The 18,713-nt window shown below is 35.4% G+C and overlaps 1 protein-coding gene across 1 annotated transcript; it reads left to right on the top strand.

The window, feature by feature from the left end:
* The first annotated feature begins 3,760 nt into the window (after positions 1-3,760).
* kpna1 (karyopherin alpha 1 (importin alpha 5)) lies at positions 3,761-16,862 on the top strand. The gene is made up of 14 exons (XM_051098046.1): positions 3,761-3,879; positions 6,067-6,203; positions 7,550-7,663; positions 7,756-7,855; positions 7,946-8,040; positions 8,299-8,430; positions 8,527-8,615; positions 8,691-8,790; positions 10,541-10,704; positions 11,661-11,739; positions 11,825-11,950; positions 12,232-12,359; positions 12,483-12,658; positions 15,106-16,862. The coding sequence occupies exons 1-14, from the start codon at positions 3,765-3,767 to the stop codon at positions 15,291-15,293; spliced, it is 1,743 nt and encodes a 580-aa protein (XP_050954003.1). The 5' UTR covers positions 3,761-3,764; the 3' UTR covers positions 15,294-16,862.
* Positions 16,863-18,713: the final 1,851 nt, after the last annotated feature.

An 18,713-nucleotide genomic window follows, 5' to 3' on the forward strand; every position in this document is an offset into this window, starting at 1 on the left:
GACAATTCGCTCTGACTCTTACCTGTCTTCACGGGTTAAAACAAGACAGATTCTCTGCTGCCCTCTAGTGACCGGTAAAGAACACATAGAGGATATTTTCATGAAGGATGAGAAAGGATATGAGGGTACTTAAAAAAAGATATGAGGGTACTTTTTGCCATGTAATTAAACAGCCATATAACTGATGTGATGTGTACAACCTATAGAAAACAATCGCAGTGTTGCGCATCGCATTATCTCATTCAGGTTGCCAGATCCCCGCTATTGTTGATTGCTAGTTTTCCAAAAATGTGTAATAAATGTATATATATATATATATATATATATATATATATATAAACCAGTAGTATACAACTTTACACGGTTAAACTTTATATTGTACTATATTTTTAATGTTAATACTTCCTTTAAATATACTTTGCCTTATTGTGGACTTTTTTTTAAATAATATTTATAATATCTTTATAATATCTTATATCTTTTTTTAAACTCTTATATTTATGTAAAATCTTTGTGGTTTATTTTAAAGAGAAAAAGAGAAACACTCAACGTATGATACAGTGCAGCAGACTAAACCTCGCTACCAAGTGTTGCCAGATCTTGCTGGAAAAACACCTGCTCCAATAAATAAATAAATAGACCATAGTCAGCCATAAAAATGTGTGGATGTTTATGTGTGTATATATCTATCTATCTATCTATCTATCTATCTATCTATCTATATATATATATATATATTTATATATATAATATCATTATAAAATCTTATATCTTTTTTTAAACTCTTACATTTATATAAAATCTTTGTGGTTTATTTTAAAGAGAAAAAGAGAAACACTCAACGTATGATACAGTGCAGCGAAGACTAAACCTCGCTACCAAGTGTTGCCAGATCTTGCTGGAAAAACACCTGCTCCAATAAATAAATAAATAGACCATAGTCAACCATAAAAATGTGTGTATGTTTATGTGTGTATATCTATCTATCTATCTATCTGTATATATATATATATATATATATATATATATAATGAAGAGTTCCGATGCAAAAGCCTCTAAATCCATCTGACGTATTTCTTTAAAATTAGCATTTCTTTCTGGCTACTTTGTTTCTATGCAAATACTGGTACTTCTGATTGGGCTGAGGCTGAAATTTAGCGAGTTTGAAATAAAAGTAATTGAAGGACGTATACTCCCAACAAACATGAGACGTCCACCCGACGTGCAGATCATGTCTATATTCCGACAAAGACGTTGAAATGACGTCGTTTGGACGTCGTTTGCTCAGTGGGCTATGTGTCAGGAGCATTCACTCAGTATCATTGTTTCATTTTGATATATATATATATATATATATATATATATGTATCCTGTGTGTGTATACATATGTGTGTGTGTGTTTCTTTGTATGTGACTAAAAAAAGAAGAAAATATAGCTGCAAGCAGCAATTGCGGGGCCAAGCACAAAAGAGGCAGAATGAGGAGTTAAGCACGGCAAGGAGCAGCAGACCGACTACAACAGTGAGTAACTTAAGCCTTTTTAGGATAATATCAGTTGAAATGGCTGAAAAATCATAAATACAACCAATCGTAATAAAATTTAATGGCTTATCACTTTTGACCAACAGGTGGTGCTGTTTTCAAATTGATGTGACGTGTTCTGTGTGAAATGACAATGACACACACAAAGTTTGCCGTCATTATGTCAAAGCTTTGCAGAGATACAGCCTCAGATGTAGTTTGGCATCTTTCCAGCAAATTTGTTGATGCGCTAAACGAAAACGGTTTCCTATATCGACACGAAATTCATAACTTTTTGCCAGCATAGTCTGAAGATGATCTGAGTCAAATTTGGTGAAGATCGGACTAACAGTCTGGGAGGAGTTCGAAAAAGTAGGTTTTGTACATTAATCAAAATGGCGGACAGGAAGTTTGGCCAATTTCGGCATAATGGGTATCAATGTTCTCGACTTGACCCAAGGAATCTATTGGCATCAGTTTCATTCCAATAGGCTAATGTAAACAGAAGTTATTAGCATTTTTGTAAATTTCATTATTAATGTTTAGTGAATGGCGTATTACTTCTGACCCATAGGTGGCACTGTTACCAAATTGATGTGGCTTGGTCAGAGTGTGGTGACAATAGCACATATAAAATTTGGTGTCAATATGTCAAAGCTTTGCAGAGATACAGACTCGGATGCAATTTGGCATCTTTCCAGTAAATTCGTTGATGCGCTAAACGAAAAAGCGTTTCGTGTATCGACACAAAATCCATAACTTTTTGTCAGCATGGTCTGAAGATGATCTGAGTCAAATTTGGTGAAAATTGGACTAATGGTCTAGGAGGAGTTCGAAAAAGTAGGTTTTCAATATGAATCAAAATGGCGGACAGGAAGTTCGGCCAAAATTGGCAAAATTGGTATCGTGTTCTTAGCATGACCGAAGGAATCTATCAAAATCTGTTTCATTTCAATAGGCTAATGTACGCAAAAGTTATTAGCATTTTTCGAAATTTCGTTATAACTTTTGACCACAAGGTGGCGCTGGCCCCAAAATTTTTATGTACATTCAGGGCATGGTGCCGAACATTTTTGTAATTAATGTCGAAACGATACGCTAATCCGTTCTCAAGATACAGCATTTTAAACCTAAATTCAAAATGGCCGACACCCAAAATGGCTTACATGGGAAAATTGGATATGGTTCGACTCGGTACGACACACCGAATCTAAAGAGACCAGTTTTGTGATTTTTGGACAAATCATTCAGACGTTATAAAGAAAAATAGCCATTTTTCGTATCTCCTGACCACTAGGGGGCACTGCACCGAAACACTGCAGGTAGGCTCAGGTCATGCTTGTTATAACACACACCAAGTTTGGTGTCAATATGACAAACTATTACGGAGATATAGCCTCACATTGATTTTTGCTAGCTTTTCGTAGAATTCTTTCGCGTGTTATTCGTGAACGGCTGGACGAATCGACTTGAATTCCATAACTTTTTGCCAGCGTGGTCTGAAGATGATCTGGATCAATTTTTGTGACAATCGGTGCAACGGCCTAGGACGAGTTCGAAAAAGTAGGTTTTACGAACAATTGAGAATAGCGAAAAAACGAAACCTTACGATTTTTGAATTTTGGTGTCCATTCGACTCGGCATAAGCCAAGGAATCAGAGGAAAAAAGAATTTTTGTTGTGTGGCTTACGGTTCAAACGTTATTAGCATAAATCTTTTGAAAGTTTGGACAAGTGGTGGCGCTAGAGAGTTTGAGTTAGAGACTCCAAACTTGCTATGGTTAATGTTGGGACTGTCCTCTATCAGTGTGCAAAATTATACAACTTTCCCGCAAGCGGTTCTATGGGCTGCCATAGACTTGCGGCGGAAGAGGAAGAAGAAGAAGAAGAAGCGGAATAATAATAACGCCAACGGATACAATAGGTGCCACCGCACCTCTGGTGCTTGGCCCCTAACAAGTTTAAATCTAGTAATAATTGTATAATGAATAGTGCATAACGTGAAGAGCACGTGAGCATATCTGATAGCTGCGATCGTATTGTCATACTTTATTATTTGATACGGAAGTCATAAAGCACAAGCAAGCCGTTTTGTTGGCTTACATAATCTAAAAAAAAATCTCTTCACCCTGCGACTACCTATATTTATAAGCTCCTTTATTTAAAAAAAGACCGGGTTTATTATAAAGAGTGGACATGGCAACCACGTTTGTTACACAAAACTGGCAACACGGAGAACCAGACATGCGCTTCGCACACGATGTCCTCTTCCAGTGCGCATGCGCAGTATCACTATACCGGCGGAGGCTGAACGGTAGCAGCTTAAACGACGCAGGGATAAACGAGACAGTTTTGACAGGTCAGTGCGCCAGTGTGGGTTATTTGTGTTTGAGTGGATTTATTCCATTTGTATGATGTTCAATTCAGAAGATGAAATTGTTAAAACATATATATAAGCCAGCAGTCGGACAACCTTGTTGGGTGGGTTAGCAGGGGAGCTAACAGAGGCTGCTGCGCAGATCTGGGAGGGGGAGGCGAGTCTGGCGTTAAGACGATATTACCAACAAACCTGCTCTTCAATCGATGATCACTGCCATGTGAGGGGCTAAAATGACATTTTATTGACTTGAATCCATCGTGTCCGTTTCATAGGCGCTATGTGTGTTTGGATTGGTGTGTTTGGCGGGGTGTTTTTAGGTGGAGATGGTTGGATGGGTCGCTCCCCTTCACTGCGGGCTGAAGCGCCACTGCCCATGAGAAGCGGGTTAAAGACACTGACAGATCCAGTCTGGCTCTGTATTTTACTAATACCTTAAAAATCTTATTAGTCATAGTCATAGCAAAGCACCACAGGTGAATGGAGTACAAACTGTAACTAATAGATGTCATCGTACTTTCACATTTGGTTATCACAGTGTATTAAAACAATAATTTTGTATTTCTGTTTAAATATGGATATGAGGCCAAGTCTAATGAAAATTGCACTAATTTGAATACATTTCCAGAACAGAAATTTGAATATAAAATAAAGTCTGATTCATTTTTTTTTTTCTTATTTCATTTTTTATTTTTTTTAAATTCATTTTGTTGACATACATGACCAGTCAAAAGTTTTTGAACAGTAAGAGTTTTAATGTTTTTAAAGAAGTCTCTTCTGCTCACCAAGCCTGCATGTATTTGATCTAAAGTACAGTAAAAAGAGTACAATTTTGTAATATTTTACTATTTAAAATAGCAGTTTTCTATTTGAATATTTTTTAAAATGCAATTTATTAATAATAATATAAATAATATATTATTTTAATAATATATTATTTAAAGCCTAATTTAGCATCACGTAACATAATACTTTAGAAGAAAAGTATTTTATAGAATTTTATAGAAGTCATTCTAATATTCTGATTTGCTGTTTAAAAAACATTTATTATTAAGTTAAAAACATCTGAGTGGATTTTTTTTTCAGGTTTCTTTGATGAATAAAAAGTTCAGAAGAACAGCATTTATGTGAAATAAAAGTGTTCAACATTATGGATGTCTTTATAATCACTTTTGATGAATTTTATAAATAAATTCCTATAATTTCTTTCCCCCCCAAGAAATACTGACTCCAACCTTTTGAATGGTAGTGTATAATGTTACAAAAGCTTTTTATTTCAGATAAATGCTGATCTTTGGATCTTTCTATTCATCAAAGAATCCTGAAAAAAATGTACTCAACTGTTTTAAATATTGATAATAATAATAATAAATAAATAAATGTTTCTTGAACAGCAAATCAGCATATTAGAATGATTTCTGAAGGATCATGTGACACTGAAGACTGGAGTAATGATGCTGAAAATTTAGCTTTGATCGCAGGAATAAATTATATTTTAAAATGTATTCAAATAGAAAGCAGTTAGTTTAAATAGTAAAAATATTTCTGCTTTTGTTGTATTTTGGATCAAATAAATGCAGGCTTGATGAGTCAAAAACTTTTGACTGGTAGTGTATTAGGTCAAAGGGTTCTTACAATGTTAAAATGTTATTTTATTATATAAATTATATATAAATTAAGTAAACAATATACGGGCAAAGCCCAGTGTAAAAACTTTCAGAATCAATATATAGGAATAAAATTGGAAAGGGTTGGTGTTCATCATGGGGCCTTTGTTTCTTGACCTCAGCTTATATTATTTGCAAGTGACTTTTCCATGTGACTGAAAGTATTCATTCTCAGGCTAAACAACATAAACACAAAACCTCATATACTTTTGTTTTCTTGCTTAACCCCACATTTAACTGACTAACAAGGTCGTTTGAGTAGGTTACAGCTCTGACTGCATTAGTATTCTGTATTTTTGCTGCTGTCGGATTAGTTATGTCACAAACATTGGATGTGCTTGCTTATCTTGCATTATGATTGGTATATGTGTCCACTGCTGATGGAAACAAGTGACATTAAATGATCTTTCAAAGCCTGTCATCTAGCTGAGATCAAGCAACTGTTTTAATGAGTCTTGGTGATTCCTCTGGTACTCATCTTGCTTTGATCATGTCTTTGCAGCAGGCAACATCATGAGTCAGGGGAAGGACAATGCACGTCTCAAAAGCTATAAAAACAAATCGCTCAACACAGATGAGATGAGGAGGAGGAGGGAGGAAGAAGGCCTGCAACTTCGCAAACAAAAGAAAGATGAACAAGTAAGAGAATGGGAGATATGAAAGTGGCTTTGTGCATCTTTGCTTTGTGTCTTGTTATTAAATTATATACACTATCAGTCAAGAGTTTTGGGACTGTAAGATTTTTAATGTTTTTTAAAGAAGTTTCTTCTGCTCACCAAGCCTGCATTTATTTGATCTAAAATACAGCAAAAGCAGTGATATTGTAAAATATTTTTACTATTTTATTTAACTGCTTTTTATTTGAATATATTTTAAAAAGGTATTTTATTCCTGTGATCAAAGCTACATTTTCAGCATCATTACTCCAGTCTTCAGTGTCACATGATCCTTCAGAAATTATTGTAATGTGCTGATTTGCTGTTCAAGAAACATTTATTATTATTATCAATATTTAAAATGGATGAGTAAATTTTTTTCAGGATTCTTTGATGAATAGAAAGATCCGAAGATCAGCATTTATCTGAAATTATAGAAGAATAAAGAAATTATAGAAATTAATTGTTTTATTTAGGATGCTTTAAATAGATCAAAAGTGATGAAGACATTTATAATGTTATAAAAGATTTCTATTTTAGATAAATGCTGTTCTTCTGAACGTTCTATTCATCAAAGAAACCTAAAAAAAAGTCTACTCAGCTGTTTTCAACATAATAATAATAAATGTTTTTTGAGCAGCAAATCAGAATTCTAAACTAATTTTTGGAGGGTCATGTGACTGGAGTAATGATGCTAAAAATTCAGCTTTTAAATTACAGGAATAAATTACATTTTAAAATATAATCAAATAGAAAACTGTTATTTTAAATATTACAAATATTTCATATTTTTATTGTTTTTGCTGGACTTCTACAGGCTTGGTGAGCAAAAGAGAATTCTTTAAAAAAATATTAAAAGAAAAAACTTTACTGTTCAAAAACTTTTGACTGCTAGTGTATATACAATGTATTTTCTGTCACTTTGAAAAATATTACTGACACCAAACTTTTGAATGTAAGTGTATATTTAGTAAATATGAACTACTGGGCCAGTAGAATAATAATTATTATTGAGACCTGCATTTATAGCAGTGCAGATTTTAGTTAATAAAGGTGTGTTTTAATGTTTTTACTATATCAGACTGTCCAAAATGCTAAAACAAAAAGAACAATATCTTATTTAAAAAGCTGCACAATACAGTTTTTGAGAGAATCAGCCTACAAATACCTTACTTCTAGTTGATTCTACAGGAGAAAATATTTTAACAGTAATAAAAAAAATGACTCTCTTGCTCCTTCCAAGGACAGAAGTGCAACATTAACACTGATATGTGGGACATGTTGGTATTTTTATTGAGCACAGTGAGCTAAGAGTTTGTGTTCTTACAGCTGTTCAAGCGCAGAAATGTGGCCACAGTGGAGGAGGACGGAACACTGGAGGATGATGGGATGTCAGACAGTGGATACCTGGAATCACAGGCCAACAATATGGACCAAATCACAGTGAGAAAGATAAAACAATAGTTACACAAAGTCTTTTACTTACTGATGATAGAAAAATGATTATTATGTTTTCTGTCGTTACATCATCATAGGGAAGTGTTATTTCTGAGGACATGATACAGATGATCTTCTCCAGCTCTCCAGAACAACAGCTCATAGGAACACAACGTTTCAGAAAGCTGTTATCTAAAGGTAAAAAAAACCCAAAGATTAAAATGAATGCATTTGCATAATCATATTTATGATAACCGGATGTTAACTCCATCTTTAACCCTTCATTAGAGCCTAATCCCCCTATTGATGAGGTCATTGCCACCCCTGGTGTCGTGGAGCGCTTTGTTGAGTTCCTGAAAAGAAGAGAGAACTGCACGCTACAGGTGAGCCTACTAAGTAATATTAAAACGAACTGTACAACCTAGAAGCAGAGGAACAGCCTGCAGATGTAGCCCTTAAGTCACAGCAGCGAGACAGTGAGTCATCCGGCATGGATCTCTCCCAGCACATGCTCACACTATTGGAATGTGTATATTCTGCAAGTCTCCTCGCTATCTTTATTTTAATCTTCTTGGCTTATAAATGCTGTATTAGTGAATGCTTTTCAGCAGTATGGTGACAGACGTCTTGTCTCTGTGCAGTTTGAAGCAGCGTGGGTTCTGACTAACATCGCCTCAGGAACATCCCACCAGACGCGTGTGGTCATCCAGGCTGGGGCGGTGCCCATTTTCATTGAGATGCTCAGCTCGGATTTCGAGGACGTACAGGAACAGGTAAACCTGTCACTGAAGGGTCACAAATAAACCCATATAGGTATAAAAAGGAAACAGGACTATTTTAGTGATTGAAACTGTCTTTTTCCATTGCAGGCGGTGTGGGCTTTAGGCAATATTGCAGGTGACAGCACTGAGTGCAGGGACTATGTTCTGGACTGCAATATTCTACCCTCTCTAGTACAGTAAGTCATGCAATCGTTTGTTTTAGAACAAATGTACTGTTGAATAGTTCTAATGACGGCGATTCTCATTCTCAGGTTGTTGGCTAAACAAAATCGTCTGACTATGATGAGGAATGCAGTTTGGGCTTTGTCTAACCTGTGCAGAGGAAAAAACCCACCCCCAGATTTTGCCAAGGTAAAAGTCACCTCCTACTATTTCCGTGCAGTTCAGTACAATTTATTTATATGGTGATTTATTCAAAAACACATACACCAGTCAAAAGTTTTTGAACAGTATTTTTTTTTTTTTCCTTTTTTTAAAGAAGTGTCTTTTGCTAACCAAGCCTACATTTATTTGGTTCAAAGTACTGCAAAACCAGTACAATTTTGAAATATTTTTTACTATTTAAAGTAACTGTTTTCTATTTGAATATGTTTTAAAATGCAATTTATTCTTGAGATTTCAAAGCTGAATTTTATCAATCATTCTGGTATTCTGATTTGCTGCTCAAAAAACATTTATTATGTTGAAAACAGTTTCTCAATAATAATAAATGTTTCTTGAGCAGCAAACCAGCATATTAGAATGATTTCTGAAGCATCATGTGATGCTGAAGACTGGAGTAATGATGCTGAAAATTTAATTTTGATCACGGGAGTAAATTACATTTTAAAATATGTTCAAATAGAAAACAGTTATTTTAAATAGTAAAAATATTTCACAATATTACTGCTTCGTTGTATTTTGGATCAGATAAATGCAGGCTTGGTGAGCAGAATTCTTTAAAAACATTAAAAATCTTGTTCAAAAACTTTTGACTGGTAGTGTAGTTCCAAAGTAGATTTATAGAAATGGAAGAGTAGGGATGCACAATATTTCTGTGCTATATCTATTAAAAGCTGTTTTATAAATCATTTTATATATATATTTTTAAATATATTACCATCTGCATTAGATGTTTAATTGTTCCAAGCACATTTCCACTTTTTTACATTTAGATGACCTTAACCATCAGTTAACGCTAAATTTAAAGACTAATAATGTACAAAAGGTTTTTTTTTTAAACAATACTTTTATTCAATAAGGACATGTTAAATTTAAGCAGACATTTATAGTGTTACAATAGATTTCTATTGCTAAAAATGCTGTTTGAATGTTAAATTCATCAAAGAATCCTAAAATGTTTAACGGTTTCTGAAGATATATTGAAGAACACTGATATTGATATTAACATTGATAATAATAATCAGGGTTGCCAGGTTTTCAGAACAAAACCCGGCCAACTGCTGCTTATATAAGTAGCCCAAAACTATCCCAGTCACGTTTCAGGAGGGGTTCCCCAGTTTAAAAAAACTCATTCTGGGGGGTAAAATACACGTTTTTTGCATTCCATAAACGACAGTTACATTACTGTAGCTTGAGATGTTTGACTAAAGCACATAAATTATTAACAGCCAGAGGCCTATCTTTACAGTTAGAGCGGCTGAATTTTATGACTATTAGCTGTTATTGTCTTACATCGCTTTGAATAAAAGCATCTGCCAAATTAGTGTATGTAAATGAGAGCATGATAGATGTAAAGTGCCTGCTAAATGAGAAGCAAGCACATAAACAACCGTAGTCAATTCTTGCACCACTTCACTATCCACAAACTGGGTAAAAAGGTATTGCTGTGGGTAGCATGTACATGTGTCAACATGGCCATGTGCACAAACTAGAACATGTTTTTAATAAATCTGCTTAATTGCTTATGTTAATGTTGATTTATAGTTTTATGGAAATGTGGATTTATTATTGTTTATAATACATTGACATGGATTAATGTATTATAAACAAAAAAATAACTGAAAAAAATTTTATTAGCCGACATTAAGTTTATAATTAATTTAAATAAGGATACTTAGGTCAAAGTGAAATCTAATTTGATATTTGTCTTTTAATGCAGGTGTCGCCATGTCTCAGCGTTCTGTCCTGGCTGCTCTTCGTGAATGATACCGACATTCTGGCTGATGCATGCTGGGCTCTTTCTTATCTGTCTGATGGTCCCAATGAGAAGATCCAGGCTGTTATTGACTCAGGAGTCTGCCGCAGACTAGTGGAGCTGCTGCTGTAAGACATGGAAAAACAGATGGAAATAATAATAGCCATTCTTAACCATTGTGACTCCAAGACCTGATTATCAACAACAATATTTAAAGGCCCCATGACTCTTCCAGTCATTTGTGATTTGCTGGATACCAAAAAGTATTTTAGAGCTCGCCATAACTATAAAAATGTATATTCATTATACAAATGCAGAGTGAGCTATAAGATTTCATATATTTATGACCTTTCAGATCTAGAAAGCACACTTTTAATGTTATATCTTAGGATATATACTTCATATATCCATGTTTTCCAAGACTGTGGAAACCTTTGTTCTTTAAAGAAAACAAATAATTTAAATAAAATAGGACTTATCTTGGTTTTAGGTTGTTTTAGTTGTAGTTTTTCTCATTTTAAAGAGATAATTCACTTAAAAATGAAAGAAAAGAAAACTACCGACTTTATTCATAGTTTATTAAAAGATAATTAAAAATAACTTCACACAACAATTTCTTTTTTCTGTGTGTGTTCATGACAGCACAACATTGCTTTTTTAGCACAATAAGTATTCTTGTAGCTTCATAAAATTATGGTTAAACCACTGATGCCACATGGACTATTTTAACAATGTCCTTACTTCCTTTCTTGGCCGTTGCTGTCTACGCAGGGTCAAAAAAGCTCTTAAAATATCTTAACTTGTGTAAGATAAATAAAGGTCTTGTGGGTTTGGAATGACATGAGGGCGAGTAATTCAAAACAGAATTTTCATTTTTGAGTGAACTAACCATTTAATGAATTTCTAAGCTGTTTTGAGACCCCTTGGAAGTTCCTGAGGCCGCCTAGTGGACCCAAGCCCCTACAGGGGGAGAACCACTGGTTTAGACTTTTCAGATGGCTTCTCTGTTTTGTATTTTTATGGGTGCTACTTTAAATCTTTAAGTAAGAGCAGTTTTCTGAGGTGTTGTTTTTATGTGTTCCAGACATGCAGAATATAAGGTGGTGTCTCCTGCATTAAGAGCCGTGGGGAACATAGTCACAGGAGATGACCTACAGACTCAGGTGAAGCAACTGCTTTTTTCATCCTCTGCAGTAATGTAGCTATTACATCATTTGGGTGTAACATCATTTGGTTTCTCATGCACAGGTGATTCTTAACTGCTCTGCCCTGCAAAGTCTTCTTCACCTGCTGAGTAGCCCGAAAGAGTCTATTAAAAAAGAGGCATGTTGGACCATCTCCAATATTACAGCCGGGAACCGTGCACAAATACAGGTACATGCGCATAAATGTCAGTTTAGGGGTGTTTTCACAACTGGAGCATTTAGAGCATTTGTTTTAGAACCTGGCATGTTTTCTACCTTAGTTTGCTTCGTTTAGCATATATAAACACGATAAACGAGCTCGGATCCAAACCAAAACAATAGGTCAGAGCCCTATTGGCCCTACTGACACACACTCTGAAGTGTGCCTTGTGAAAGCAAACTGAACCAAGAAGCAACATGCAATGCTCTGAGTGTCTGTTTCTCTCTCAATCTTTGCTTTGATCGTTGTAGATGGTGATAGATGCAGACTTGCTCCCCCCATTGATAAATATTCTGCAAGTAGCCGAGTTCCGTACAAGAAAGGAAGCAGCGTGGGCCATCACAAATGCCACATCTGGCGGTTCTGCTGAGCAGATCAGGTGAGACTGTCGCTTAAACCTGGTGTTAACATGCGTCTGGTGTGATCATTTATGATCATATCACTTTATCTCCATCAGCATCCAAGATGGCTTTTTATTTCAATTCATTAATCTTCTCCTCAGGCATCTTGTTGAGCTTGGTTGCATCAAGCCCTTATGTGACCTCCTGACGCTGATGGATTCAAAGATCGTACAGGTGGCACTGAATGGCTTGGAGAACATCCTAAGACTGGGTGAGCTGGAAGCTAAACGAGGAGGTGGAATAAACCCCTACTGCGCCCTCATTGAGGAGGCCTATGGTATGTTATCCATCACACTGACTATGTGATTTTTCCATATGTATATGGATTTTCATGTGTTCTGACCTGAGAAGTATGACTCTTTGGGTTTGAGTAACTTATTATGCGCATTAAGCATAATTAACTCATTATACCCCTGTGGCTTTAAGGGATAGTTCACCCAAAAATGAAAATTTCTGTCATTAATCACTCACTCTCATGATTTTTTCCATCTTTGGAACACAAATTAAGATATTTTTGATGAAATCCAAGAGACAGAAGTGCAACTATATAATAATGTCATTATTTAGTTTTTTTGTGCACAAACAGTATTCTCGTAGCTTCATAAAATTACTGTTGAACCACTGATGTCACATGGACTATTTTATCGATGTCCTTACTATCTTTCTGGGCCTTGAACATGGTATTGTGTTGCTGTCTATGCAGGGTCAGAAAGCACTCAGATTTCATCAAAAATATCTTAATTTGTGTTCTGAAGATAAACAAAGGTCTTACAGGTTTGAAACGACATTAAGGAGTTTTTGGGTGAACTGTCCTTTTAATTATGGTACATGAAAATGCAATGAAAATCTGTTGTCAACAAAAGAAAGCGGAAATACAGATTGGGCTTAAAGCTTCTGAAGTGTATATCTGATGGCGCGCATGAACACAAGAGCACTAGAAGGGTTAATTCTTGACAAGTATCTGTGCTATTTTCCCAAAACGTATAACCAAAAAAATTGTCTTTGTGCTGTAAGTTTTACAGTTGATGTTGGGATCTTTAACCCTCTCAAAAAAGCTCTGGTCCATGCAGTGTTCTGTTGTTTTTGTTATGCCTTATCCATTTTTTTGCTGAAATAACAGCTTGGGCCAGTGACGCCATCTTGTGGACAAATAATAAATAAATCAAGTCTGAGCATACAGTACATGCATTAAAAAAAAATCTCCCATCAGAAGAATTATGGGTTAATATTTGAAAGCAAATAAATGAAGACAGACATGAACATTAGTACTGTAATTCTACTGTTTTTCTGTAAAATAAAAAACAAATGAAGTTGTACAAATGAAGTTTTTAGCAGTGCATATTATACTAATCAAAAATTAAGTTTTGATATATTTATGTTAGGAAATTTACATGATCTTTACTTAATATTCTAATGATTTTGGCGTAAAAGAAAAATCTATAATTTTGACCCATACAATGTATTGTTGGCTATTGCTACAAATATACCCGTGCTACTTATGACTGGTTTTGTGGTCCAGGGTCACATATGATTTTTTTTTGTAAGTTAAATAATAATAAAGTAATAAATGTAATACAAAAAATGTTAATACTAACAGTAATATATTGTTGTTGAAATGTAATACTGAATGAGGTTTTAAAAAAACAACAAAAAAAAACAAGTTTTCTTTACTTATCTTTTCTCATCATTACCTGATCATATGCCTGTAATTGATTCTCTGGGGTCTTCAGACCCTTCATTACATCCCATCCTTTCAACAATAAATCCCTTTTTAATGTTAAGAAGTGTTAATCTTACCAATGCCTTTATTTTAGGAGATTAGATGTTCACAACGAGCTTTCACGTTTGTTTTAAATTTTCATCTTCATAATAATGTGTAAAATATTTGAACTTGTTACCAGTGTTAATTTCGCTGATGAATAATTTTAGTCATAATTTTCATCAACATCATTTTTTCACAGACAAAAACAAGACGATAACAAAACAAAAACTCGTTTTGAATGACAAATTTATTGACATTTTCGTCAACAAATAAAAACAAGACAAAAATGTTATGGAGGGACAATTTGGGAAGCAATTAATTCAGAATGAATCTGGTTAGGAGGTTATATGTGAACATTTGTTTTTGTTTCTTTGTGGTTTTATTTAATTCTAATATAAAAACAAGGTGTGTGTCACAGCAGTTAAATCTGTGTCTATTATGAAAAAACCTTAATATCAAACAATACAATGAGTTTAATAATTTGTACCTTCAGAGAAATGCTTAATAAAAACATTACACTGTAACTAAACCCATTCGTTTTTATGATATTTAGTCGACTAAAACAATTCAGATGACTAAAATATGACTAAAACTAAATGCCATTTTAGTCAGAAGGCTGTGACTTTAGGTCCTTGCACACTGAGTCTGAAATTTTCGTATGCGTCATCCTTTCCTATTAAAATGCTTGCTACGGATGCAAAAATGCTGAAACTCAAACCTGATCCGAATTTTTTATGACGGACGAAAGTTTCGGTGTGTAAACTCGAATGACACAACTTGAGGTCGTTTTTTTTTTTTTTTACATGCATAAATTTAGGACTGTGTGTGCACTGACCTTAAGACTAAATCAAAATTTGCTGTCAAAATTAACACTGCGTGTTACTCTGTTACTCTCTACAACTAAAATTAAGTAAAACTTACTAAAATTGACAAACACACATTTTCCTATTGCTTTCCATTAGGGTTGGACAAACTGGAGTTTCTACAGGGCCATGAGAACCAGGAGATCTACCAGAAGGCTTTTGACCTGATCGAGCGCTACTTCAGCACAGAGGATGAAGATCCGGCGCTGGCACCTGCCGTCGACCTCCAGCAGCAGCAGTTCCTTTTCCAGCAGTGTGAGGCTCCCATGGAGGGTTTCCAACTTTAACACTTCCCTCCATCCTCTTCTTCTTCAAGCAATCCACCCTGGAGGGTGAGCGTCACCCCCCCATTGACCCAACAGAGCGAAGGATTTAACAAATGAACATTTCAGTTAAAGTGTGATATACAAGAGCGTGTGTTGCCGGTCAACCCATTTTCCCCCTCTTGTCCTACTTCCCTGGCCCGGTCCAGAACGATGGCTCCAGAGCGATAGCGACTTCTTGTCCTGATGCAGAAAGTGTGACCAGTAGATCTTTCGTATGACTTTAAAATCCCACTTCCTTCATTAAACTGTCATTCAGCCCTTCAAAGCACGCGTATCCCACCAGTCCCTCAGCCCGATTCAGGAAAACTGCATCCAGCGATGACTTAATCGAAGCTGGGAAAGCACAGCTCGTGTGACGTGACTGCAATATTGACTCTTGACAAGGGATCTGCTTTCCATCTGTAAAACACTGGACTGACCGTGTGACTGTGTTTGCATGTCTCTAAAATCCCCCCTTCCACCCAAAAAAATAAAAAAGTCAAGGCCAACGTGCGCCAGAAAAACTCAAAAGGACGTCTGCTAAACGCAAGGCACTTTTACCTTCTCATTTGATCCAGACGACTCAAAGACGGACTGAGGGGTCCAGGCTTTCTGACCGACAATGCCAGTCAGATGGTCTCTTGCTTTGACTTGCATTGAACATGCATTCCGACAATGACTTAACTGTACAGGCTCCGCCTCTCCTTTTAGGGTTACACATTTGCACCTTTGGAATTCTGGGAGTTGGAGTCTTCCCGCTCACTGAGACTGCTGGACAGACAAAAAGACAGGTCCTGTATCCTGTGCATTAGACCATTTGATACTTCAAAAGGACAATTTCACATGAGCATCATCTTCATCGGCACTTTACGTTCAGAACAGACACCCTTTGTTTAGATTCGAACCTCTGTAGTCCATTTTAGGCCCCCCGAAATGCTTCTCAGGATATCAAGATGAGGAGGAACGGCGCGTATCTGCATTTACAGGATGTACTTACAGAAAACACTAAGTATTTAAGAGCGCTGCCTCATTCTGGCTGAGAAAACTCCAACCCTTTTAAAGCTTCCGACATATTTTAACAAGCTGTTGAAAACTGAGCTCAAAAGGCTTTAGCTTCCTGACGTGTGTGTGAGACAAACTTAAATATTAATGTCTAATCATGCTGAATGCACACACACACACACATTCAGACACACCATATTTTCCGAGCGACTAGAACTGTTTATGGAAAAATACAGAGCGGAAAGTTACTCAGTTCTGTTTTGTTGTTCTGGGGGTTAGAATCTCTTAATACCGAAGGTGCCATAATCCTCATTTTAAAAAATGGAGGTGGAAAATGACAAACAAATGGACTTTAAAAGATTTATCAACAAATTTAAACTTAAGATTTACTGGGTATTAGCTCAAGATATGATTGTTTACTTAGGTTTTCTTTTTCAATGTCAGATTCTTCCCAAGAGATGACCAGCTCTTTGTGTTCAATACTGCTGTCGTATTGAGATTGTGTAACTGTTCTCTGTTACGCCATTTGCATAAATGCTGTTTCATGAAGCTCTGTGGTCAAGTGATTTCATTTGACATCTGGAAGAGACTCTTGTTCATCATTGCTTCATTCAGAGAAGGGCCAGTCATTATGCTTTCATTCTTCGTGTACACTTAACCTTTTTGACCAGGCACTCATATTTTCCTATGTAGTTTAGTGCTAATAGCTGTGCTATTTTATTTGCAGTTCATTTTAATCAAGCACAGACAATAAACATTAGCCTTAAGACAGCCTTAAAGGAATAGCTGCTCACAAATGGATCCTCTGCAGTGAATGGGTGTTGTCAGAATGAGAGTCCGAACAGCTGATAAAAACATCACAACAATCCACAAGTAAAAAGAAATAAAAACATTATTATCCATCATTTTAACTTTAAACCAGAGTTTCTGGCCGAAATGCAAGTCCATAATGAAAAAGTCCATTCCTGTTGTCCTCTCGCATCAACGTCCACAGAACTGTTATGGACTGTTTGATCTGAGCGTATTTCTCTCCTGATTCAGATAAGATTACTTTTTCAGCAGAAAAAGCAATGTTTATGAATTTAAAAACATCTTTTCACTTCATAAGATGTAATTGATGGACTAGAGTTGTGTGGATTACTGTTATGGACTCTCATTTTGACGGCACCCATTTACTGCAGAGGATCCATTGGTTTGGAAGAAGAAAAACTCATCTACATTTTGGATGGCCTGAGGGAGAGTACATTTTTATCAAAATTTACATTTTTGGATGAGCTATTCTTTTAATGTAGGAATGTGTCAATATCTAAAATATTGATAACATTAACATTTGTGCATTTAGCAGATGCTTTTAACCAAGCCGATAATTATTATACATTTATGGCTAATAACATTCAATTCTATTTTGACCAAATGAATGCTGTTTGTAAATAAGTGGATTAGAGAATATAATCTTACTTTTAATACTTTTAAATACTTAAATTTAAATTAGGCATCACAGAATCAATATACAGCTCATATTATTTGAACATTATTACTATTAAATATAGCTGCAAGCAGCGATTACAAGGGTTCAAGCACTTTAAACATTTAAGCACATATGAAAAAAGACATTACATATTATCTATCACGCCTGTAACAACCTAAATCAATGATTAAAAAAAAGCATTTTTGGCAAATTCAGGTAATTTACTGTAGAAATATGTTTTTAAATGTTTATGACTGTTATAGTGCTAGCTGTGGTCTGATCTCCCTGAAACTTTGCATGTGCTCAATAGGTTTTGTGAAGTTTTGAGTTTTTGTTTAGACTTTATAGGCTTTTGGGTTTCTAAACAACCCCGTTATAGCATCCCACAGGGTAAATTTCAACATTTTTGTTTATAATTATTGACCCTAGAGAGTCTAGATAATGTGGATTTTTTTTTCTCTACTGAGCGAAAAACCAAGGACTAGTTTGCAAAAGTAGTTTTTTGCGTTTTCTCAATCATTTAGGAAATGGTTTGATTGACAGCAGTGGTTCTAGAGGCAAGAAGTTGTTTGGAAAGAGCAGGTCTACTGTATGATACAAATATTGTGCATATGTGTAAAAAATCGTACAGTATACAATTATTTACACTCTTTTTGTCCTGTGATTTCCGATTGAGCTCTTACACAAGTGTTCTGAATTTGGCAAAGATATCTCATCCTGTTCAGGAGTTAATGGCATTTTACCAAAAGTGGCCCTGCCCTTTTCAAACATTTTAGCACCCCTTTGTGACGGTGAATCAAAAGTTAAACTTCTTTTTAATAATTATTGATATTTACTATCCAGAGAATCTTTGCACTGGTTTGGTTCTGATTAGACAAAAAACCTAGGATTAGTTCGAAGAAAGGTTTTGGTAAAAATGCAAAATACCCCAA

Source organism: Labeo rohita, chromosome 24 (genome assembly GCF_022985175.1).
Source record: "Labeo rohita strain BAU-BD-2019 chromosome 24, IGBB_LRoh.1.0, whole genome shotgun sequence".
NCBI classification, from domain to species: domain Eukaryota; kingdom Metazoa; phylum Chordata; class Actinopteri; order Cypriniformes; family Cyprinidae; genus Labeo; species Labeo rohita.

Coding starts and splice junctions, on each gene's coding strand:
- kpna1 (XM_051098046.1), top strand. CDS start 3,765: ATGCGCTTCGCACACGATGTCCTCTTCCAGTGCGCATGCGCAGTATCA. Junction 3,880..6,066: donor AAACGAGACAGTTTTGACAG/GTCAGTGCGCCA, acceptor ATGTCTTTGCAG/CAGGCAACATCATGAGTCAG. Junction 8,791..10,540: donor CACCCCCAGATTTTGCCAAG/GTAAAAGTCACC, acceptor CTTTTAATGCAG/GTGTCGCCATGTCTCAGCGT.